Raw genomic sequence first — 26,099 nt, 5'->3', positions numbered from 1 at the left:
GCCTGCGTTCATCTTACAGCCCTGCGTGGTGCCGAATTTTTGGTGTCTACACGCGTATTCGATGTTCGTTTTAAGAGTTAAAGCTTTGGCTTATTATGTTCTTGGGTGTCTTGTGTGTATTTTGTGTTCACCTTCATCCTAGTTGATCTGTTTAGATGAATGTTCACAGTATTTCTCCAACCACCTGATGCAGTCTCTAGCACGACTAGGAACAAGGAGGGGACATAAAAAAAGAACAATTCTATAATAATTAAATACGTGTTTTTTTTTTCCCTTCCCAAAAGAATCATAGCACGCAATAAACCAAAGGAACAGCAGCTACACACATAGAAGAGAAAAATTTCCCACAAACCAGACAGACGGAAAGAAATAAAAGAGCCAAAAGGAAGAAAAAGAACATCCTTCCCCAACCCAAAAGAAACCAGCCACATCTCTGTAACTTCAGTGAGGTCATCAAAGCTCCCGTCCCAAGGACCAGGAAGGGTTCGAGTGACAGGAGGAAGAAGAGTGTGGAACCATCTGTCCTTATCCATGAATCCATCCATCCATCTATCCATCCAACCATCTATGCTGTAATCATCTACCCCTGACACCATCCCTGACTTTCACAAATCTTTCATAGATGGATGGAGGGATAAAGAAAGATCTCATTTTTTTTTCTTGTCTCCTCTTCCTCAGCTCCTTCCATATTTGGCTTGGAAACTTTTTTTTTTTTGGTTTGCTTCTGTGAATCTCTGGAATTATGGTTGGCTGCAAAGTTTTTTTTTTTTTTTATTCACTTCATACATGAAGTGCCAGGGATAATGGAAACGCCCGTTCCTCAAAAGTTCCCCCAGCGATGTCCACTCACTGATGTGTGTATATGTGTGTGTGTGTGTGTGTGTGTGTGTGAGAGGTGGGAGCACGTCTGAGGGAAGGGGGTTTCCGCTCTCCGTCTGCATCGCAGTGAGAGACCCGTGATGAGTCACTTTGGTATCCAACAAGGAGCAAGTATGAAGGAGATGAAAAATGTGGATAATGGATTCAAAGTGTGGTTGTTGTTTTTTTTTTTTTTTTAATGGAAATAAGACAGAATGAACATGAACGTGAGACACAGACGTCAAACATGCAGGAACACCAGCTGACCTTGTATTAAATACATATGATTTTTGATGACATTCGCAAACACACCTGTTTGGTGCTGATAGACATGAAGCTGAAAATTACGACATGACAGTGATGAGGGTTAAAGAACAAAACACAAACCTACTCAAGTATGGATGTTTTTCTTCTGGAATGGGAACTAAAGCTAGAGAGAAGGAAACCTGATAAAGAGGTAGAAAGCGGGAGAGATTTGTACATCTAGACTTCTAGTCAAAAACATTGACACTTCTGAGTCACTGTTGCACAGCAATACACAGCTAATACTTAGAAATTCACCTCTTCACTAATAAAAAAAAAAAACAATGACGACTTAGGGAAAAAATACTGACATGTAGACAGACAAAATGACAGAATGTCGGATGAAGTGATGGAGCGGGAGGTTGCTGGATCGTTGGTGTGGGTCTGGTGCTGGACGCTGGACTATTTACAGGTCCACGGGATAAAGCTTTTCCTTCCGTATTTTTGGTTTTGGTTATTTTTTGGTATATGGGTTTTTGGTATGGTTGTCTCTTTTTTGTCACTGTGAGTCTATTAAAGTTCACCTCTATCATATTTTTTTTTTTTTTTTTTTTTGGTTTAAAGTTCTCCAGACTGGTCAGAGCTGAAATCCGACTGCCGTTCTGCAACAAATAAAAGTTTTTAGTTTTGCTATTTTTGGCTCAAGGATCATTAATAATCAGCTCTTTCCTCTGGTTCCTGCAGTTCTTAAACCAGTATCTATTGTCTTTTCTTTTATGTCTTTACACTCTCCGGAGAAACAGAAAAAGAGAGAGATAGAGAGAGAAAAAAAAAACAACAGTGGAGAAGTGGCTGCGCTCAGTCGACCACACACCACTAGACCTCCAGGTGAATCTTTTTGGTTTACATGTAAATCTCTCCTCTTCGCCTCGTCTCGTCTTCACCTCTGTCTCTTCATCTCTCCCCTCTTCCACTTTGTGTATTTTTGGCATCAGGAGAGCGAGAGAGAGCAAGAGAGAAAGCGTGAACGGCCAAAGACGAAGGAAGAAAGAGAGACGGAGATGCTTTGGTTGTGACGGGAGGTTTCGGTTCCTCCTCCTGGTCCTGTGATTGGTTTTTTTCCTGGAAGTGTCGCTCAATCTTGACCGCTCCCCAGATCATGCGGGCTGTGTAGCAGGTCGCTGGAAGAGCAGGAAGAATCAGGGCTGGAGCAAGGGGAGGGACTCATGCCGTCCGGGAATAGAGGCCTGCCGGATTTGGAAACGATCGAGTTGCCCAATCCCAGAGCTGTGCCCGCTGCCATGGGCAACAGTGAAGGGTGGTTGAGGAAGAGGGAAGAAGGGAGTCCTGACCGTTGTCCTCCAGAACCACCGATCAGCACCTTGCTGCCACCTTCAAGACTGGAAATGGTGGTTTGACCACCACTGGCCGCCAGAGCTGAGAGAAGGATGAGAGGATAGAGTCATTTACGGTACCAGTCAAAAGTTTGGACACACCAGTCAAACGTTTGGACACGAGATTGGATTTATTTTACTATTTATTTTAAGACACAAAGGTCAGCTGTTCTGGAATAGTTCTTGCAGGAACAGTATCGTCAAGTGCATTTGCAAAACCCATCAAGCACCATGATGAAACCGGCTCTCATAAAGACCTTCCCAGGAAAGCAAGACCAAATCATATCACTGCTGCAGAGGAGAAGATCATTTAGAGTTACCAGCCTCAGAAATCACCAGTTAACAAACGGCACCTCCGATTAGAGCCGAAACTAAAGAAATAAATAGTTTTACTTAACTTTTTTTTACAATGGAATTAGAAGGTGTGTCCAAACTTTTGACTGGTAGTGTATATCGAAACAATAGCTCATAAAATCACGTTACAACCAAAGGAATGAGATTTAAAAGAAGAAAGATGAAACACCATGACAGTGCACACACATCACACATAAAGCAAAGCCACAGCACCGCACACTGACGTGAAATGATGAGCAAACACACTCAGCATTTTATTTCTGTTGTTTATCATTTTTTTCCCCCATATCCCATTCGACTCTTCATGGACTACCTACTTTCGAACAAACCTTGAATTGTGGCGATTGGGTTGCTGCCACGCAGAGCTTGGTTCATTCCAGTGTTAACTCCAATCACCGTATTCCTGAGTTGCGCACACAAATAGGCAAGCGTGCACACATACGCACACAAAGACGAACAGCAGGGGGGGAAGAAGAAGAGGAAAGGAGAAATACAGTGAAACATCAAAAGGCATAAGAGATTTCGCACACTGAAAAACAAGGCATGTTATTCGAAGAGAGAAACTAACATCAAAATCAGTCACAATCTAAATTGCTTCTAATATTAAACAGCAAGACGGAAATGATCGTAGATATCAGACCGTATGCCATTTTTAGTCATAGAAAGATGATACATTAGCCGTTTCGTGCTCGTCTGTGAGACTCTTCTGTTTCATCTTGAATGCATCTTGTGAGTCTATGTATGCGTCTTGTGTTTGGACGTGTGTATGTGCGTGTGCGTGTGCACGGTATTGTATTCACCTCAGATTTGCAGCAAAATCGGTGATGTAGTTAGACACGTCACCGTTCTTGTTACGCCACGAACTGTGGACAGGAAAGCCATATATATGTATACAGTATACACAGTATACACACACAACACACACATACACACAGGCATTAACCGTCATTACGACGTCAGCAAAACATAACAGTATGCGTATCTAGGGGTACTTCTATTTTTAGAAGTATACATATCTAGGGGTTTGCATACAGGATATATACTGTATGAGGGAAGAGCATGTGTGTATTCGAGCATGTGTGTATTCGAGCATATGTGTGTGTATGTGTACAGTATGTGTGTGAGAGAGAGAGAGAGTAATTAGTGGTAAAAAAAAAAAAAAATGTTGAATCTTGACCAAAAACACAAATGTCAAGATGTTTCTCTATAATGTTAAGGAATAATAATAATAATAATAATAATAATAATAATAATCGTTTACTTATAACTAATTTATACAGAACTGGTCATGCTGCCTGTCTGGAAGGGAAGACTTTCTATTTTCTATAGTTGTTGTTTAATGGGGAGAACTACCTAGTGGCTAGTGAATAGGCAGCTGACGTAATTGGGATGAAAATAGGTAAAAGAAATAATAACCCTGATTTAAACTATATAAATAATAAACCCGTTTTTAAATATGATAGAGTGTTAGTGAGTGTTTTATGTGTTGTAAGTATGCATGTGTGTGTGTGTGTGTCTGTATGTCTCACCCTGTGTTCAGATTTAATGCGTGAGTGGCAGGTACAGGGCTTGCGTCACTGCGAGGAGACGGAGTCACTGGTGAAGGAGTGGAGCTCGAGGAGGGACCAGTGGGGGTCAAGGGACAAACTGAGGACATGGTGGTTGCTGGCGGGGCGAAGAAGACGAGGAAGGTTTCAACACACTTTGGTCATTATTTAAATCGCATTTAACAGAATGAATAGCCTGGTTGTGTCTCTTACCTGCTGTGCTGAGACTGGTAACCGGCTGGGACGGTCCCTGACCTTGCATCTGAGGAGAAACAGTAGAGAGAGAGAGAGAGAGAAATTGTGGGGGAAAGATGAGACAGGGACTGTGTCAGCAGTGTGCCATCTGGGTCTTTAACTTTTTAAGGTTTTGGAAATTCACTGGTCTCGACTTTACTCATTAGGTACATGGTCTATACCACTTCCTTAGATACTTGTACTGTACTGGTAGAGCTACTGGCCAGTTGTAAGTTAGATAACCAGAGTCATGTCAGGCTTTATCAGCTGCTCTTTCAATGTTGCCCTGTTTTTGTAGCTGCGTCGCTGCTCGGTATGTTAACAAAAGCAGGTGCGTTGTGACGAGCCAATCCCTTCCTCTTTTTCTGTCACATGATCAATGAAGCGGAGATATTTCCTGTGCAACTCAGCAGCTGCCATGCGTGGTCTAAATGTGTGCAAAAGGTTTTTGAAGAATGTATAAGCCAAGAAAAGGACTTTTACAGTATGGTGCTGCCGTTGCAGTCATGCCAGCAGTAATAAATGATAGGTTGACAGGTATGGCTCACTTAAGATCTGCGATACGTTCTGTGAAACAGGTCACTATGCTATTTGGATGTTGGTCAAATACCATGTTATATTCTTAACAAACTATGTCTGATACTGTAGCGTAAGAACTGTGGTTGCAAATAATGTTACAAAAACTTAAGATATACATGAACGATTTGTGTACAAGAGACGTGAAATGCACGCCGTGACGTTTGCTTTGTCCGGGTCTGTCCGCTATAACTCTGACTGACTGACATGTCCCATGACCGGTTGATGAACGAGATGTCATACGGTGCATATTCATACTATGATAGGGAGCTGTTGTCATGTCATGTTCATAATGCTTCTCATGAACTTCAACGATCTTTGTATTTAAAAAGGTTTTTTTCCTCGGTCAAATTTACTTCCACATTTTTTTTTCAGACTTATACAATGTCGCAATCAAATTATGGGTTTGAAATAGTTTAAATCACAATTCCAACAACATATTATTGATACTAAATTGAACTTAAATGACCACAAACACAAAATCTGTCTGATTTATCAATTGTGACAAAACTGTGGGAGGTGGAGTTATAGCGTTTTGCAAAATTACATACATTTCCTACTTTTATATCCCATATGATTTTGAAAAAATACTTCGACATTTCTGCTTTTTAAAATCCTCATGACTCATGATAAATATTCTTTATTAGTTTACTTCTTGGATCATTTCTCAAAACTGCTAAAATGGATTTATCTCTTTTTGCTGTCAAATTGTTCATATTAACAGTAACCGCCTAATAAAGCGATATTATTTGCAAAACGTGATTGGTTATTGTTAGGTTATGATCGTGCCAGGCTAAGATCTGGTAAAAGCAAGCAATGACAAATGGATTAGACCATGTTCAGGATTTCATGGGAAAACCTTCCAAGAGAAGGTGCGCATGCAGGACAATCACAGGGACATTAGGGTTGAGCGTGTAGGTGTGAGGATCAGGCCGGGTCGTACCATGTGCGGGCTGTAGCAGGGGGGTTTGTGTGTGGCAGGCTGGGGTTGGCTGGGCAGGGGAGGGGTGGCGCTGGAGGGGTTAATACGTTTCTCTTTCTGTCGACGGTTGCAGAACCAGACGCGGATCACCTCCTTCTCCATGTTGAGCTGCTCAGCGATGAGTAGAATCTCCTCTGAGGTAGGCTTCTGGTTCTGAATACAAGGAGTGTGATAGAAGATTGCCGTTTAATTGGAACATTATTACACATTCCCTTTACACATACACTTTAGTGACAGTCATACACTATACTAAAATTAATAATAATGTTAGTAAATCTCTATGACTAAAAGTGGTTTTCTTATCATGCCCATAAAGTTCTAATTACTATTATTTTTACTGTTCGTTTTCTTTGATCAAGTCACTGCAGATAATTTTTAGATGTCGTAAAAGATTTGAAAAAATATGCATAGTGAGATGCAAATCCTCATAAAAGTTTCATAATTTTATTCACCAAATGGGTTTTTTAAGTAAAACTCCAATATAAATTGAACATTTTTAATAGATGAATATACATATAAGTATATGTACTGTACTATGTATACGAAAGAAAAATTCATATGCATTTGCTTGTCTGTTTTTGCTTCGGCCTCTTGACTCCTTTTTTGGGAACAAGCTTTTACACTCATTGGCAGCAACATGATAGAGTTATTGTACCATGAACATTATTAGCCATTTTTTGCATCTGAACTAAATTCCAACTTTTCTGTTTACACCAGATTGTGAGATCCTGACGTTCTCCTGTTTTTACCATGAAACACGATCAAGGTAACCTTTTTTGTACATAATGTTAGCTGAGGTCTTGCGTTAAAGCACAAGTACATGTTGTTTAGATGTTGCTTGTCCATTAGACGTTCATTGTCTCACCGTACTGAAGCTGCGCTCCAACGCCACGCGCACATTGGTCTCGATGCTGGTGCGTTTCTTGCGGCGGCGGGCAGGCAGCCCCTCAAAGCCCAAAGATGGTGAGGACAGAGAGCTGGGACTTGGTAAGGTACTGTCCATCGACATGGTCTCTGCACAAATTAGAAACCAGATATTCAACGACCATTTTTAACAAATGTACGACTTAGTACTCTGTCATGTACAAATATCATCATTGATAAGCATCTGCAATAATAAAGTAATTAGAACAAATCCATTAATACACAACCTCTTAAACTCATCGGTATTGTAACTGTAGAAGTGAATTTAGTTAGAATTAACAGGCTATTAATTTTTAGCAGGTAAAATCTGATCAGCTTTTTTCAGATCCTGTATGAATCATATATACTGGAAGCTATGTGCAGTGTACATTCTCATAATCCTACATGATTCAATTTTTTTTCTATTTTAGTAGTAGAATCTTCTGACTTTTCGTTTGCGCTTTTGTGAGTTCACTCCAGAACAGCGTTTCTGTCGAAGTAACTTGTCTCAGTGAGAGCAATACATCCTGAGTTTAATAAAGTACCCACTTTATTGTGGATACTGGGTCGTGGGGGACCTGGAGCCTATCTCAAGAGACTTAGGGCACATGGCAGGGTACACCCTTTTTGGTGACAGGGTGCCAATCCATTGCAGGGCACACACATACACACACTCACATGCTCATTCACACACTAAGGGCAACTTGGGAACGCCACTTAGCCTAATTTGCATGTGTTCGGACTGTGAGAGGAAACCGGAGTACTCAGAGGAAACCCAGACCAAAGGTAAGAATCAAACCCGGACCCTGGAGGTGCCAGGCGACAGTACTAACCACTAAGCCATCGTGCCGCCCCAGAGAGTAACTATACACTGTAGCTTTATTCTTAGTTTCCCTGCAGGCACCAAATAATTCATAGTAGTTCATTATGTTTAAAGTAAGTGATTAAAAAGAAATCAACTTTCATTTCTTTCCTTAGAGTGTGTTTGGTGTATGACAGTGTATGCTGTTACCGGCATCATTGAGCCATTTCTCCAGCAGAGGTTTGAGCTTGCACATGTTCTTAAAGCTGAGATTGAGGGCCTCAAAGCGGGAGATGGTGGTCTGACTGAAGTCATTTCCATACAGCTTGCCCATGGCCAGTCCCACATCACCCTAAGAGAAAGGTGGAGAGTATACATGTAGTTATTACAGTACACAAGAAAGAGTGTAAAAGCAGGTCCTATTTGAAGTGTCTACATACTGTCACTCACTCACTCATCTTCTATACCGCTTTATCCTGTAAAGCAGTATAGAAGATGAAGATGGGGACCTAAAGCCTATCCCAGGAGGCTTAGGGCACAAGGCAGGGTACACCCTGGAGAGCGTGCCAATCCATTGCAGGGCACACACACATACACACACTCACACACTCAATCATACACTACGGGCAATTTGGGAACGTCAATAAGCCTAACCTGCATATGTTTAGACTGTGGGAGGAAACCGGATTACTCGAGGAAACCCACCAGGCACGGGGAGAACATGCAAACTCCATGCACACAGACACGGGAATCGAACCTGGCCGGGAATGGAACCCGGACCCTGGAGGTGCAAGGCGACAGTGCTAAGTGTCTACATAGCTCTACATAATTTTAGGTTGCGTTCAAATGCAGCTTTGAAAATTCATTCCACCTAAAGACCTCGGCTAGGGAATTTCACAAGATCAACGACTGCAGTGCGCGTTATCATGATTATCAATACTATAGGATTTAGAAAATAGATATCTTCATATTTAATAATTTTATTCGCTTTATACTATTCCTAAAAAAAAAAGCTCATACTGCCTCATGTAATGTGTAAACACTATGCAAAGTACTGTAGGTGAACTATTTCTCATCATTCAGGAATACAGAAGATACTCTGATTGAAAAGCCAAAAAAACCTTGCTGCACAGTTCTTACTGCCATCTAGTGTCCAGATAGCTGTATTACATTATCCTTCTATCCCCCTTTTTCATTTTTGCCTGTCACAAATCTGAAAAGTTGCTATACATAAATACATAAAAAATTAGAAAATTTATTATTACATCTTTACCAATATGCATGCAGTAAAGTGTGTGTTTTAGTTTTTTTTTTTTACCTGTGTGAACCCAAGTTTAATTCTCCTCTGTTTAAAGGTACGGGCAAACTGTTCGAGCTCTTCCAGGTCGCTTGGTTCCTCGGCATGAGAAGTCACAGGGGTGACCGTATTGACACTGCTCTCCATAACTTTGTCTCTCTGCCAGAAAAAAAAAACAAAAATATACAATGATCTTATGAACATGTGTCAATGTTGTGCTCGTATATGTGTCTGTATACAGGATTTAAGATCCAGCTTTACCTGTGCTTGTAGGCCGAGTGCAGGAGGCGCACTGAGAAGACCCCCCTGGTTTTGCTGAGGTAGTGAAATCAAATTTGGTGTCTGTAGCAGCCCTGAGAGAGACGGAGAGAAAACAAAAAATTTAAAATCCAATCATTTGATCAATCTCACTAGTCTTTGGGAAAGGGTTTTAAAATGTCTGTTTCAGATATGCTTAGGGAAACTGGTGTATAACTGTGAGTGCAGAGAGTGGGGATCCAACCTTGCTGCCCTTGCTGTGCCTGTGGCAAAAGGAACTGTGCAGGGGAGGGCAAAGGATGCCCTGGGACAAGGACCAACTGCTGCAGCTGCAACAATTGCTGGATGTCCTGAAAAAGAGAAACGCCGAAGGTGAGCATAACCATACTGTACGTTAGTGAAGATTAACGTACTGTAGCGCTTGGGCCAGACTTGTGGCTGCAAAATCAGTCTAAGGTAACAGCTGGACAGTCTGAAGAGAGGGTTGGACTGGTGATAAAGCTCTTCTCATGGCTATGAGTCTGTGTAATATTCACTTCCTTCTAGAGATAACATCGTTATTGAGCTTGCTTCCATGTTAGATAGAAGAAAGAGGACGAACCAGAAGGCATGCGTTTCTGGTGACTGAGTCTGAGAAAGGCCGGTGACTGCGTGTACCTGGGCAGTGAGCTGGATTGGTTGAGAAAGGGTAAGCTGGTGAGGAGGGGGCAGGACAGGAGCAGCGCTTTGCTCCTGAGCACTCTTTGATTGGCTCTGCAGCTGAGTCAGAGCCGCCTGCTGATTGGCTTGCTGTTGCTGCTGCTGCTGCTGCTGCTGTTGCGTTTGTTGCTGATTGGCTGCGTGAGCCGCCTGCGACTGCTGCACGGCCGCGGCCAGGAGCTGCGCTTGCTGGAGGAGCAACTGCTGCTGAGCGGGCAAGAGAGCGGTCAGCTAGAGCGAGACAGGAAAGGGTAAAAAGGAAGTCGGGAGCGGAGGAAAAGAGAGAGTAGGGGAAGAGAAAAGGAGAAACGCTCGGGTGAGGAAAAAGAACTGGAAGTGCAAGAAGCGCAAGAGATAAAAAGCAGAAACAGATCCAACAGTAGCGTATACAGTGTACAGTAGCGTCTGAATGTCTGGGTCCACCAGTAAAAGGGTTTTTATGGAGAAAGGATCTCATACTGTAAATATGATCACGCATGCAGGGTTATGTCATGCAATGCTAATGCTAATGCTAATGTACGCATCTAACACTAAAGTCAATATTTTATCCTTACCTAGATCAGTAAAGAATACTAATATAAACTGTTTTATGAATATAAGCAATCGATATTAAATACGTAATATAATTAGGTCTTTTTGCACACATACAGTTCTGGCCGCGGAAGCATGATGGTGCTAGAAAGCTTAGCGTGAAATAGACTGAATTGACACTGCAACCATAAAGCGAAGCATATATATATATATATATATATATATATATATATATATATATATATGTGTGTGTGTGTGTGTGTGCATGTGTGTGTGGGTGTGTGTGTGTCTCTCTCTCTTACTCCTGCCAGCTGGCTTCCTGTCAGCATCAGCTGTGTGTGTGGGAGGGGTGTTTGAGTGGGCGTGGCCTGGACTGAAGCTGGAGACATCTCTCCACACTCCTCCACCTTGGCCTGAGAAAGAAAGGGAAGCTGTTTCTGCACATGAACACCATCGCAAGCACATTCTCTCATCCGTCCGAATCTGGACCTAACGCAGAGCAAGCATCAGCGCGTTTTAACGGTCATGCACGCTTCAGAAAGCACACTGCAGTGCGGCCATGTTGTCAGTGGAAACTTGCAAGGCCAAACAATATATCAGGGCTATATACAGCTATATCAAGGTCTCGCTTTCAGTTCTCCTCGGCTTGGAAGCGTCGTATATAACAGCAGTTTTGTTGCAAGATTTGTAGAAACACACCTAGCGTTAGCTATTTCAGAGTGGTTTAGCTGTTGTAAATTACATTACGGTTTGTCAGGACGTGAACATCAACCATAAGCACATGAATCCTTTAATTAGAAATAGTGTAGTGGGTGAAGTCAAAGAGGAATATCGTTCACTAATGTTACTAATTATGTCTGATCCTTGCAGTTTTTGCACATTTTGGCCATAATTAGGCTAACATTTCTGAGAACCGTAAGCATATTTCTAACAACCCAGTTTTGTGTGTGTACACTTCACTGCATTTACAGGAAATAAAAATAAAATTAAAAAAAACACTGAATTTAAAGCACTGGAATAGTAACAACTCAGGGGTGGCTAATACAGCTGATGTGTCATTACACATGGGAGCTTATCAGTACGAAACAAATTAAACTCAGGATGTATTGCTCTTACTGAGACAAGTTACTTCGGCAGAAACGCTGTTCTGGAGTGAAACTCACAAAAGCGCAAACAAGAAGTCAGAAGATTCTACTACTAAAATAGAAAAAAAATTGAATCATGTAGGATTATGAGAATGTACACTGCACATAGCTTCCAGTATATATGATTCATACAGGATCTGAAAAAAGCTGATCAGATTTTACCTGCTAAAAAATTAATAGCCTGTTAATTCTAACTAAATTCACTTCTACAGTTACAATACCGTTTACTAGATAAACAATACTCATTAATACAGCTAGAAAATATCTGCCAAAACCACATCTACAGTACCAATCTTATGTTTGCATTGGGTTTATTTTCAAGTGACATTTTTGTCCACAAGTTTATAGTATAAGAGAATATTCCATACGCCAATGAAATACTTTCCTTTAAAAAAACAGACTATATAAATAGATGGAGAATGCACCTACCTATATATATATATATATATATATATATATATATATATATATATATATATATATATATATATATATATCAACCTATATTTTTTAAATATAGTCTTCTTTTAAAAAAAAATATATAATCTTGAGGAATAATTCTCCAGGCTTCCTGAAGGACTTCTTTAGCTTTTTTTTTTTTTTTTTAGTTTTTGGCTATAATTTTCAATCCTTTCCCTGTACCTGAGTAGTTTCAGATGTTGTTGTTTTATTTTTTTTTTGCTTGTTAAGCCACACAGTGACCTATGAATCATTCAAGCATAAAAATCATCAAACATAAGTCATGAACCAGTGAGAAACAGGTGCAGATGGTGACAGATGATCAGGCCGGTGATTAGTATACTGCTGATGCTGAATAAGGAGTGGTTGGGACAGATGAGAGGGGAAATAAGGTTGCTGCTGAACGTAAATTAAATTCAATTATTTTATTATAATTTTGTTTTTAATATATAAAGAAACAAGGGGTGTCTCTAGTCTTTTGTCTTCTGTTCTTCTTCCTTACTCATTCCCTGTTTAATAATGCCTTTTTTAAATGGTTAATTTTTTGGGTCTCTAAGTTTTTATCAGATTTAATTTTTCTTTACAAATAGCATACACACACTTGCATACCGCATGATTCTACATAAATGTGATTCAACATGCAAATCTGCTAAAGTGCAGAATAAAAAAAAAAACATATTTCTAGTGAGTCATTTACCTTGTTGCTGGCGCATAGTGTTGGAGAGAGTGAGAAGGGGCTGATTTTCATTGGTGGAATCTATTGGAAGGAAACAAATTGGAAAAAATACAATCATCAAAATAATAGGTAAAACCATTACTTAAAAAAAAACTATTACTTTAAAAATAAAGGTCTACCTGATTACTGGAGTCTGAACCATTCCTCTCTGAATCTAACGACGGATACACAGGTAGAGAGAAAAAGATATCAAACAAACATCTTAGCTACTTTAATTCATGACTGGCTTTGTCACTCACACATACACCCTTCAGCCTCTACATTACATCGTAAGACATTAAGCTTAGTATCGTGTAGGTTCCCCTTGTGCCGCAGGGGCAGCTCTGGCCCCTCGGGGCGTGACTCTGCAAGAGCTCTGGTGGTGTGCTGTGGTGACTGGCACCGGGGCGTTAGTGGCAGATGCTTTGGGTGCTGTGGCTTGCAGGGTGGGGACTCCATGGATCAGACTTGTTTGTCCGACGTATAAACTCTTTGCCTGCTCTCTGTCCTACACACGGCAGGCTGTGATGTGCTGAGTGTTCTGGTGTGTATCTATCATGGCCAGCATTAACTTTTTCAGTAATTTCTGCTACATTATTTTTTTCTGTCAGACCAGACCGAACAGCCTAGCCTTTAGTCCCCATTGCATTGATGGGCCTTGGGTGCACATAATCCCCCCAGTTTACTGGTATATACCTGATAATAAATGTTCACCTGGTGGTGCTGTTAATGTTGTGGCTGATACATGCGTTAACATACCTGCCGTGTTCTCCATCGGAGAGTCAGCCGCTGGATTTTCAACCTCTATTGGCTTTGACATTCTGATATCTACAGAAACAAAGACAAAGAGTGTAATTCAGATGTTTTAATGAAATAAGTTGAATTAGAGTGTTTTCTGTAACAACAACAACAACAAAAAATAAATCACTGGTCAGAGATAGGGTTAGAAATCAAAAAGAGAGCTTAAAAGCAGAGATGTTTTTTTTTTATCCACCATCACTGCAAAAGGTTGTAATTTAAAAGACAGGGGGAAAAACATTTAAGTGTCTCAAGGCAAACCAAAGAAAGAAAATGGATCCCCAGTTTCCAAGTTACGACACTTGAGAAACCAGAGCTCATCTCATACTGCTGACTCAAAATTACACACAATTCTCATAACAGTGAAGAGAGGCAATGTATGGGGAGAAATGGGAAAACACAACTGTATTTCATACACATTTATGAAACACATCAACTCAAGAGGCCAACTCGAGGTAATGCTCACACTGAAAGAAAAGCAGATTCTCTTCCAGGGCATTCTGTTTGCTGAGACACCAATAAAATAAAATCTAATAAATAAATAAATAAATAAATAAATAGAGATGTGACACTATACATCAAACATATACCTGTTAGCAAATAATTAATTTAATGTTTTTCTATTATTATTTAATATGAAAACATTTGACGTGTGTCAATCTACATGATTTATTATACAGTGTTGTCACCTTTTTAAAGAACAAAAACAAAACCCGTCATTTTCTAGATATTAGGTTTTACAATTACTTGTGGTGCTGCTGTATTTAGATGATGAGGAAAAGATTAAATTTGGAAAAATATTTCATGTTTAGCTGCCCTGAACATATTTAGTTGTCTAATGTACATATCTAGTTGCATCATGGCCATTTTTTTGTACATAAAAAAAAAATTTTGAAAGGGCAATAATACACAAAGTAAGATGTTTAAAATTTGTGTACGAGTATAGTGTATTAAGTGAGGTATTTACAAATGTAACTGAATTAATGAACACATTGTAATCTATAGTTGGAAGGATTAAGGTGAAATAAAGCAAAAAAAAACTAACAATTTTTTTTTATCTTTTACATAACACAACATATCCTGGTTCAAATCATTAAACACACCAATACCTTAGGATAAACAATTCTAACAGTACAAACTCTGCATTAAAATGGCATTAAATTCTGCAATTCTGCATTAAAGCAACGTCTATGTCTATTATGTCTATTCACAAGAGGAAGTCAAATTTAAAGAAGTGCACATATATATAATTTGATGAAGTCTGAGAAATAAAAAGTTGTCGTCGTTTAAAATAAACACACCCCCATAAGACACACACTCTCCTCTCACACGCACAACTTAAACGTAGTTTCTCATACAGACACACTCACTTCCCTTTTGTGAAATACATGCAAATAACCCCAACGACTGACTAATTATATCGGCCACCTGCATATTAAACGCTTCCCTACCCCGCTAGCTGTCTTTCACTATCTTTCCACACATTTCACTCCTGATTCTCAATCGACTCTTTTTTTCTTTCTTTCAAACTTGCTCCTCTACTGGGTGGACAACGTTAGTTAACTTTAGATTTACGAGACAGTGAAGACAATGTGGAACAAATAATACATCATAAAAATGGCAAAAAATAAAATAAAATAAAATGCTGATTTAAAATGTACTTAAGTATTAAACCTTGGTGAATCAATGTCTTTAACTGGACAAATTAATTTAATGTTAGGATTTCATGTTAAAAAGAGCTTTATTAATAATCTAAAACGATTAGATAATTACTTATCATCAATTATTTAGTTTTAAAGCAGCTAAGCCATGTAGGTTTCCTTTTTCAACGTTTTTTTGAATTTGACACGCTACCTAGCTAATTAAATTTATGCTAGTTTATTGACAAATACAGTTATTTATTGTTAGCATTTAAAAAAAATGATGCAGTTTATGCCTTCTAGGGATAAATTAAAACATCCTAATTATATGGATGCATTTATTTACTCAGGTATACTTAACAGCGGAATGACCAGGATCAATCTGGTGGCTTAGCCACATTGTGCGTCCATATTCATACGCAGACTGATAGCTATAGTGCTAAATACATTGTGTAGTATGGGAAGGTCAGGGCCACTGATCAGAACTTTCACAATCCTTGATTGAAATTTTGTTTGATTGAATTAGTCTGAATCCTAAACTCATTCAGTTAAGAAATTTACTGTACAATAACAGGCAAGATCAGGGATTAGCACCCCGAAACGTAATGAGGACTTAAATTTAATGCAAGGAGGAAAAATTAAGGGCTTTTTTTCCCTTCTTGAAAATAAAATTGAGAAGGAGTATTTCTTTACAGTAATACAAAGTATTAAATACAGTTATATAGTAATAAAAGGATAAAAAATATAATTAAAAAAAATATATAATAAGGAAGTGCAATCACCACTGGCCTACTATTAAACACCTATTAACCAGGTTTTTGCCCTTTAGACCACTAGAGACCACTAGAGGTTTCCGCCCTTTAGACCACTATCTATAATCGTGTCCCTTGTCCCTACAAACTACTACAAATACTGGAATCTGGAATCTAATGACAATAAGTCTATAGAAGGAAAGTTAATAACCATTAAAAGAAACTCAACTCTGTCTCCAATAAATAGACATGTTAGTGTACATATTAAAATAAAATGCATACTTTAATAAAATAGTCAGTATGTAAAAAAGGTCTGTCCTGTGGGGGTCTGTAAATATTTTATAAATTAATATTTTAATTTACATTTTAAATGTCATTTAATGTAATTTCAATCTTTCTAAACAGGAAAAACCTGCTACAGTAGAAGATTCAAAGATGTGCTAATGATAAACATTGAACTAGACATAAGAATGAAACGTTATGGAAAAAGTCATGGTGTACTGAAGCGGATTACTCTTGAGTCTGTTATCAAAGCGATGCAGAAATACTGTTCGTCCTTGAGCTCTGTTGCAAAAATCAGCTCCATTTTTTTCTATTTCATTTATTTATGATTAATCAGATCCCTCATTACTGTACACAAGCATACTCCTAAATCATCAAAAGCCAAAACATCCCCTCATGACGGAGACAAAACTTAACATTAATAGACATTTATTCTTAATACAGTATATCATTCACTATAATCATTCATCTCTGAATTTTTGCACATAATGCACTTTTCCATTAAAGTACCATTTTGGAAGGGGAAGAAGTACGGCTGGAGGAAATCCCCGCTGCTGTCCCCTGACTCCTCAAGCCACACTCGGAGTAAAGGCAGAAGTCCTGACTCTATTTCGGGGTTTGGAGTGAAATTCAGCCAATATTTTGAGATTACATCACACAATAATAATTTTGGTATTTATATATTAATCCATGTGCAGATTGTGATGTTGACTCATACCTCACTGACAGCTCTAATTTTCCAAATATGCCTCATAGTAATTTGTGCATTGGTATGCAATATACTAGTATACAGTGTACTTGGCATAATTAATCACTATTTTACAAAATTAACAATTTGTCAGAATTCAGTCACACCGTGTGTTTGTCTATAATGGTCTAGTTTCATATGAAGTGATTGTGGAGTACATACATGATGGGGTATGTGTATAAGAGGTCTAGAGTTTGTCTCTCACTTCCCTCTCTATTTCCCCTCAGGCTGGGGGGGAGCGCAATGTGCTAAACCAAACCCTTACTGTTAAAAAGGCTATTATTAATCTACTGCACACCACTAAACACACTAATACCAACACTCTTATATTCTTCCAGTAGTGCGTTTCTCCTCTACGTTGTAAATATGGACGTTTGTAAGGGTGTTTCTATCGCCTGATATGTTACGTTAGCTAAATAACACTATGACTGTCCTTGCCCTTACCTGCGTAACGTAAAATAAGCCTTGTAGCTCTTTTTATTGCAAATATACAGCGGCGAATGTCCCAAACACGAATCAGATGCCTGACAAGGTCATGTATGAATATGATTATGGGGACATTTGGTTCAGAAATATAAAAAGCCTTCACAGCTGATACAAAGCCATATTTGTTTTTTTAGATTATCACTTCATCACATACTGTACCACCTGTGTTTGACCAGCAAAAGAAAGCGAGAGAGAGCAAGAGAGAGAAAGCAAGAGAGAGAGAGAGATTTACCAAATGTCAGAAAAAATGATTTGATTGATGATTTTTGATCAAAATATTGAATTATACTTAATACCCTTTCTATTAGTTCCTTTAATGCATGAGCATACAAGTGTCATGATATCACTGACAAAGTCTAACCTTATCTTTAACCTATCCATTGACATTTCCACACTTTTCTTTCAGCAGGTTTATAATGTCACGTTTGCTTAATCATTCTGAAAAAAAAAAAAATGATAAAGCAAAACATCACGTATTACATAGCATGCGTATGAGCAATTGTCCATCTCGGACTCAGTGTTGAAGATGAGAAGGAAGTACAGAGCCAAGGACGGAGAAAACACCACGTCTTTTACACACATAATCACATTCGACTCCTACTCCGTCACACTCACGTAGATGTTTTCCAATACAATTAACACCTACTCCCTCACATGCATACGTTCCAATACTATAAGGGCATATGACCACCACCAAGGAGGTCGTCGCTCGTCAAACATGTACACACAGAACTCGGCAGCGCTCGATACGTTTCAATATACGATGTGGTCTACTGTATTAGTCACTGAAATCAAGTCACACATACAGACCAAAGTGATGGTGTTAACTGGTTCTCTCACCCTGAATCCTTTCTGTTAGACTTTAGCATGCTGTTGGATTCTTTTTTTTTTAATCCCCCTATACAACAAACTTATAGTTTCATTTATTGTAAAACTTTAACATCACTCCTTATAAAACAGCATACTAAGCCATTTGTATCTCTATCCATTACCACACTTCTCGACAGCAGGTTTTGAGTGTTCTTTGGTTAATCTGGGCTTCCTCAAAAAAGGTCCTACTTGGAATCCCCAGTGATAGGGAAACCCTGTTGTAGGTCTCCACACAGATCCTTAAAGGGCTTCCCCACAGGAACACAATGAAGAGCCTGCCAACAGTGCAGTTTACACGTATCCTCATTCATACCCAGCGTACAAGCCTGCATTACTTGTCAACATCATGAATGAATATAATTAAGCAAGTTCAGAAACTATGCTGTTAGTCAGTCGTTCTAATCATAGATTTAAATCTATTAAAAATCCACTTAAATATACAAAAAGTTTTTAAAATCTAAAAAAAAAAAAATCCACATTGTTACACTTATGTACACTTAAATCCACATTTTTATCATTCTCTCTGTCTCTCTCTCTCTCTCTCTCGTTTGCTTGCTGTTTCTTCTTGTCCTAATTATTCGGTAAGCTTCTTTAACCTAGAGGTGGTCAATAAATACTTCGTCCTGTCCCTTCCACATTCAGCATGTAACTGACCCAATAAAAGTCCAACCTGGAAACCACACAGGAAGTAAAGACACATACCTGGCAACCACAAATGAGAGTAATCCATCGCAGCTATAGGAGCCGTCTTTGTCATACTGATACTTATGTGTGCACTTGTTTCTATGCGCTCTCTCTCTCTCTCTCTCTCTCTCGTTTTCTCCTTCTCTCTTCCTTTTTACACATTCACACACACCGCTCTATCACCCTCTCGGCCCCTGTCAGCGCACGGCCAATAAGGAGGAACAAACTGATAATCTAAGGGGTGAGGAAATTGCTCCCCACTCCTCCCTCTAATTCTCCTCCCTCCCTCTCTCCTTCACCTCCTCTCTCCACTGTGCCCTCCCACACCTCCCCCCCACCCCCCCCGGCTGCCCACTTCCTGTGCCGAAGTGCACACTTCTGTAGACACGATCTAAAAATTTATAAAGTGATAAGTGCGCTCGGCATTCTGCGACACTTTACATAAAGCCTCTTCTGTAAGACGGTGGCCAGGACAGAGGAAGCGTCACAGAAGTACGAGGCTGCAAGTAGGCCAGCGCGAAAAAGCCGACCGAGGCAGTGAAGGAGGAAGTAAACAAGTGAAAAGTGGTGGGTAGCGTTGGCTTAGGCGAGGAGAAAGAGGGGGCCGAAGGGTTCGAGAGTGGGATGGCCACACTGACGAACAAGATGAAAGGATAAACAGATGAAGAGATATAGGCAAAAAGAGGGGGAGAGCTTTTGTCACTGGAAATTGCTGGGGCTGCTGGAAAGAGTCACTCACGAGCCGCCGCAATGATACACGGTCTTCACACACACACACACACACACACACACACACACACACGAACTCTCACTCACGCACATGACTTACTCTTTCTTATACTGGATCTCAACTGTGTATCACTTAGCACATCTGACATGATACCACACACTCAAAAACCTCAATGTAAACAGCAAGAATGAGGATGTGTGTTCCATTTGTAGCTTTGATTTTCCACTCTGAGCTGTGACACACCTCTTGTCACGAGAGTTTGAAGTTCACAGGATATAACCTGTGGGGAAAATAGCTGCTTTTGCAGCAAGTAATTCCTCAGAGCGAGGCATTCTCAAGCACAGAGTCGATAATAAATACCTTGTTCATTTAGGTATTTCATTTCATATAGGATTAATATGGTATATAGTAGGATACAGAAGGATACGACACGTGAGGGGAATTCAGGCTAAGAGCATTAGTGGGAGCCTCATTCATTCAACTTCTGCCTTATTATTCAGTTATTCATCCCAAAATAAATGATCACTTCTAATTTTATTGAATTAATGCGCAAAATCTTAAAAAAAAACACTTTATGACAGTATCATTTCATAATCAGGAGTTTTGTTGGGATTTTTCGGGTCTTTCAGTTGGAATCAGTCTGTCACACCATTGTCGAACCAAGAACAAAGGAAAGGCTGAATGTACACTATTAAGACAACAAGTGTCACGTTTTAAACTTCTCCATGTGCACAAATAACTATTAAGTTCTACCCGTCTGGCTGAACAGTTGTGCTAATTACCTGAAACACTAGTGAAAAACTGGATGTGAGTTGAGCGAGTGAGCCCAGAGTACAGCAGACGTATTTTGGTCTCTATTTTCAGCAGACTTCGAAGTGTAAAGGACCTCATCCTAAATAGCGATTGTCGCCTAGCAATTTAATTGCTTAGGCAACAATAATAAACAGATTGTTATTATTGAAAACTCAACATTGAGAATGTCATTAAAACATTGACTTGTATTTTCACTCACCACTGTAATCCCAAGTTAGGGCTTTAATAAATTAGTATAAATAATAGAGCAAACTGGATAAGTCGAATTGAGTTGCCACACCCGTAACGTTTCGCTATAGTTTCAACTGAAGATATTTTCCCTTAACGATCAAATCTCGATATACGCAGCACTTTACAGCTAGCTGTACTGCATGCATATGGTTTGTAACCGAAAGCGTTTCTCTTTAAGGAAACATGACTCATCAGAAGTATTGTCACAGGTGTGCTATGTAATGATTTATAATTTCCATCAAATCTAAGCAATGGAGGAGTTCACACGTTTCTGCCTGATGTTTGTTTGAGCTATAGGTGAACTCGATTTAACCTGTGTTTATACGACGTCTACTGTATAAGCCTAGGCGTCGTTATAATTAACTAATCATGAACTCACCATCTGTTACTCCGCTGTGGGTTAATGGTAAACAAATGCGGTACATGCATACTATTAATAAAGACGATTAGTCTTTTCGGTCAATGCTGTCAGTCTGACAAAGGTTTAGATTCTCATAAACATCCAGGCGTTTAAAAAAAAAATGAAAAATTCAGCACTGGAAGCCAGTGAGTTTTATCCTATTGCTGTAAGACTCAAGCCTGGTCAGGAGATGTATTCCACATTGACTTCTCTTTGTCTTGGGAATGACTTTCACCAAATATATTCTTGTAAAAGTAATGGAAAATAATGAAGAAGGAATTTCTTCTTCCGCTACCCTGAATACAGGATAAAGTGGTGTAGACGACGAGTGAGTGAATGAGAATTCCTTCTTCTAGAGAACATAGTTCAATCATTAGCACAGCACACAAAATCATCTGACTAGTTGGGAGAACTTAAAAAAATGGTTCATGTTCAACTAATCATCAAAGAACAATCGTTGGCATCATCTGCATAAATCTTTTTTAACAGTAACAGGGTGAGAAACCATCCCTTTCCTTTTTTTTTCTCATAAATTCTCAAATCATACAGTAAAAGAAGTGAATGCGTATTTATTTGTAATACGCACATTTAAAGTGTGAACCTTGTCTCGTGACCACAGTTACATCAGATTATCAGTGTCTTACATGTGCCTAATAAAGCTACAAAAGCAACCCATCCTTAAATCTAATACATTGAAATATATTTTTACTTACGGGTTATTTTCTTAATTTCATTTGTATATTAATCTGCCATCAACATTAACACAATGACTGAGATCTCGCCTGTATCCTGATTTTACTTTCTTCCTGTCTCTGTGATGTTATATTGGTGCTTGTTTTACATATTTTATTTGTATATGTATAATTGTACTGTATATATTTGGCAGTTTTATGATTAAAAATTATAATCTAGTGTTATTGTTACACAATGTTATTCTTAATCGTTTTTAGGGTGACATTTTACTGTTCATGAACTGCAGATAAAAATTTTCCATATGGCTAATTCTGGTACATTTACATGTATGTGTGAATGTACAGTATGTTCAATGTCCCCGTCAAATAAACTAACAAACAAATATTTACATGAAACACTGGTAAAGGCTTGGCCTCAAAAATGAAGAGATGGTTTTTAGGTCTCTTAGACCTAACCTTGACCCACTTCTGACTCTGTCTAGTCTCCATCACTGCACGATGATGGTTTTGTCTACAACCTTCCATCATTCCATAACCTTTCGATCCTGATTTTATAATGTGTTATTAATGCATGTGGGTTCACACTAAATTTACACTAGGTCCAGATAAAATTATGGGATTGTGGGTACTGGATATTGTTTTAGGGAATACTTTACTCTGGGCTTCACACTCACCCAGCTCATGAAGCCTTAAATAAAGTCAATCATGTCCAGTATTAAAGATAAACAGATGGGAAGGTCCGTGTGATGAATCATTTAAATACCAGATTAAATAAAGTGAAAGCTACAGTACGAGTTAAAATTTGTTTCGGGATTTATTTTCTATATTTTAGAATAATACAACCCAATTAACAGCACGTCAGATTAGAGCTGTAATGAAGGCTTTTTAAAAGGATTTCATCAACTGTTCAAAGGAGATAATTGCATATCTTGGATGCCTTCTGCATTGTTTTACAATGTAGAAGAGAATAAAAATCAGGAACCACCATGCAATTAGAAGGTGTGTCCAAACTTTTGACATGTACAGTATATATAGTATCATATAGTATATCAGTTGATTAAAAGGAAAGCCTTATATGCCTAAGACTATGCTTATGGTAATGTCTTACTGATACACAATCTGTCTGCAGTTTCTCTCCCCGGAGTTTTCTCAGCGTTCTCTCACTTCGTCCCACCTCTTAAAAGCATGCAGGTGGGTAGACTGACTATGATAATTTGCTTTAAATTAGATGAACAAATAAGTGAATGGATAAATGAATAAGTGAATGCTAGCATGAATAAATTTACAAGTTTTTGTTTTTTAGATGTCAGGGTTGTTGAGATGGACACAACAGTTCCATACATTCATACATGAGGTTGTCTCTATGTACACCCTTAACAAGGAACTTAATGTAAAATCTTTTAATTTAAAGTTGTTATGAAAGTTTAATTTAAATATTAGACAGTTACGTACATTAGGAAGTCTATACATGGGCATATGAGTTGTTTATTCAAAGACAGTACATTGTCTAAGTTAAAATTAAGGTACATGTATATACTTGTGGAGTAAAAAAAACAACAACTTGCAATTATATGAATAGCCAGTACAATAAAATATACGGTGCTGTAATAACACTTTTAAAAAATCATAATAATTATTAGTTTGTTTGTAGGAATGTTTAAATAAAGGTTGCTGTGGTATGTCTGTGACGTTTGCCAGGAAAAGTTGAATGAGAGTGGGTGATAAAGTGGGTGAGCATGTGGGCGTTGCAGTACTGCGTTATCACCAGATGGGGGCAGCAGTGGATCTAAAATCCATCCAGAAATTCCAGATTCACTTTTTAATCAAGCATTCGGGATTCAAAAAACAGACTAAGATAAATTCATGAACATAAATACTCAAATGCATCCCTAAAATTCGATACTTACCTGTATAAATGTCTCTGTGCTACCCAGTGGTATTCACACACACACACACACACACACTCATATATATTGCAGTAGCTTGTTTTCTTTCACCTCGCCCTCCTTAATATTTCCCTGACTGCCCTGCTCGCCTGGTCCTCTTGCTCACCCCTGCTTTATAATTTCTTGTTAATTTATACACAGAAATGAATGATGCATTTTTAACCTTTAAATGTTTTTTTGGCATAGGGACTGTTTTTCACTGTTCACATGCTGTTTTATTATTGAGGAGTGGATTGCTGAACATCCTGAGTGTAAAACAAGTCATCTTTAGGTTTATATTGCTAAAATGTAATAATAAAATGTATTAATATTATTATTGTTGTTGATGATGATCATAACAACAACAACAACAACAATAATAATAATAATAATAATAATAATAATAATAATACATTTTAAAAGGTTCTGATCTTTGGAATTTAACCAGTGCTTACTTAAATAATTTTATTATTCTATTATTGAATATACTGCTTCTATACAAGTACTTTAGGGCCCCTATTAGTTTTTCTTATTTAGATTATAGGTTAATAATTTAATTTAATTTTGAGTCAGTTTCCTATTTGTTATTTTCTGTCTTTTAATTCTAATAGATAGAATAAGCAATTATTATTATTATTATTATTATTATTATAAATAGTAGTTGTAGTGTCTACCACTTCTGTGCGTGTGTGTGTGAGTGTGTTTTCGAGTTCATGGTCAGCAGACGGACTCTTTGTCTGTCTGTGTGCTCTTACGGCGGGGGGTGAAGGTGAAAGATCACAACCTCAGACGTTAGGCTCGTGGCCACGCAGCCCCGGGGTCGAGAAGAGGCGTGGCCATATATGTCAACATTATTTGAGGTCATTATGTTGCCTTGACAGCAAAAAAATCTCCCAGTTCCTATGGAAACCCCACCCCCTGTAAGGGCTTCAGGATGTTAGTGGGGAAAAGTGTGTGTTGTGCTTTTTGGGTGTGTATTTTCAAATGAGATGTTTGTACCGAGTGCTCTTCAGTACCTCTCTTCTGCTAACATCCTTTCCTGTCTCCGCCTCTACTTCTCTGTCCTTCTGCCCGTTCTATTCTTCCATCCTTCTGCTTCTGTCTTCCTATTCACTCCACTGCTCTTCTTCTCTCACCTCTTTTCTTTTTCTCCTTCTTCCTCATCCCCTGCGTTCTCCCGTTTATCTGATCAGCCGTCTGTCTCGGGTGGGAGGGGGGTGTTGGGGGGGGGGGGGGTTTGAACGGGCCTCAGGAGAGCCATCAATCTTCATGCTGTCGCAGCTCAACATGGCCTCTAAGCGTGTGTGTATGTGTGTGTGTGTGTGTGTATGTGTTTGCGCACAGAAGCAATGCATTTGAACTATTTCCTTCTCCAGATCCACTCGTGGACACAAACACACTCTCAGACAGACACAAATCGTTCCGAGCATACATAAAGTGTGTGTTTAATTTCCTCACACACATTCTCAGTGCCAGCAGATCATCGGCAAAGGGCTTCACCTCATTACCGCTCCGTGTCCTCTGTCTTTCTTTAATGCCGAGATCAATGTGCCCTTTATTTCTCATTTTAAGGCCTTATTAACGCTTCCAACCTGCTGGTCAGCACAAGCTGTGACATCACTGGACATTTCTGTGCACTCTGATTGGAACTGAGGTTGCGTTGCTAAGCAACAGTAGCAAAAAGGTCTCTAGTGTGTGTATGTGTGTGCGTGTGCGTATATATATATATATATATATATATATATATATATATAAATATATATAAATGTGTGCATGCTTCTGTGTGTGTGTGTGTGTGTGTGTGTGTGTGTGTGTGTGTGTGTGTGTGTGTGTGTGTGTGAAGCGAGATGGTTTAGGTAGATTTCTTAATAAGTTTCTGGTGTGACTTGGCATGTGCTGGAAAGGTTGGGTGAACGAGTGTGTGCATGCGTAACACAATTTTACCTGATTTTATTTAGTGGAGTGTGTATATGTGTGAGTGTGTGTGGTTGGGAGTGTGTGCGTGTGTGTGTGTCAAGGGAATAGGAGGTTATTGTTTCTGACACAGTGGC

The 26,099-nt window shown here is 38.9% G+C and overlaps 1 protein-coding gene across 7 annotated transcripts in view; it reads right to left on the bottom strand.

Annotated features, from left to right (window-relative positions):
• Positions 1 to 737: 737 nt before the first annotated feature.
• pou2f2a (POU class 2 homeobox 2a) overlaps positions 738 to 26,099 on the bottom strand; it is a 46,289-nt gene continuing 20,927 nt past the window's right edge. The window contains exons 1-16 of one of the 7 annotated variants that reach the window (XM_053495345.1): positions 19,276 to 19,477; positions 13,757 to 13,825; positions 13,138 to 13,172; positions 12,980 to 13,039; positions 10,981 to 11,091; positions 9,693 to 9,798; positions 9,452 to 9,543; positions 9,212 to 9,349; positions 8,104 to 8,245; positions 7,054 to 7,202; positions 6,150 to 6,341; positions 4,610 to 4,658; positions 4,379 to 4,514; positions 3,650 to 3,712; positions 3,167 to 3,252; positions 738 to 2,538 (exon numbers count right to left, since the gene is read on the bottom strand). In XM_053495345.1, coding sequence (XP_053351320.1) covers positions 2,237 to 2,538; positions 3,167 to 3,252; positions 3,650 to 3,712; positions 4,379 to 4,514; positions 4,610 to 4,658; positions 6,150 to 6,341; positions 7,054 to 7,202; positions 8,104 to 8,245; positions 9,212 to 9,349; positions 9,452 to 9,543; positions 9,693 to 9,798; positions 10,981 to 11,091; positions 12,980 to 13,039; positions 13,138 to 13,172; positions 13,757 to 13,825; positions 19,276 to 19,330 — 1,785 coding nt within the window. In that variant the 5' untranslated portion in view covers positions 19,331 to 19,477 and the 3' untranslated portion in view covers positions 738 to 2,236. Of the gene's footprint in view, positions 2,539 to 3,166; positions 3,253 to 3,649; positions 3,713 to 4,378; positions 4,515 to 4,609; positions 4,659 to 6,149; positions 6,342 to 7,053; positions 7,203 to 8,103; positions 8,246 to 9,211; positions 9,350 to 9,451; positions 9,544 to 9,692; positions 9,799 to 10,980; positions 11,092 to 12,979; positions 13,040 to 13,137; positions 13,173 to 13,756; positions 13,826 to 19,275; positions 19,478 to 26,099 lie in introns of those variants that run through there. The other 6 variants (XM_053495343.1, XM_053495344.1, XM_053495349.1 and 3 more) reach the window with 6 other exon arrangements.

Source organism: Clarias gariepinus, chromosome 4 (assembly GCF_024256425.1).
Source record: "Clarias gariepinus isolate MV-2021 ecotype Netherlands chromosome 4, CGAR_prim_01v2, whole genome shotgun sequence".
NCBI classification, from domain to species: Eukaryota; Metazoa; Chordata; class Actinopteri; order Siluriformes; family Clariidae; genus Clarias; species Clarias gariepinus.
The sequence above is the reverse complement of the archived record's forward strand: the minus strand, read 5'-3'. Positions and strand labels throughout refer to the sequence as shown.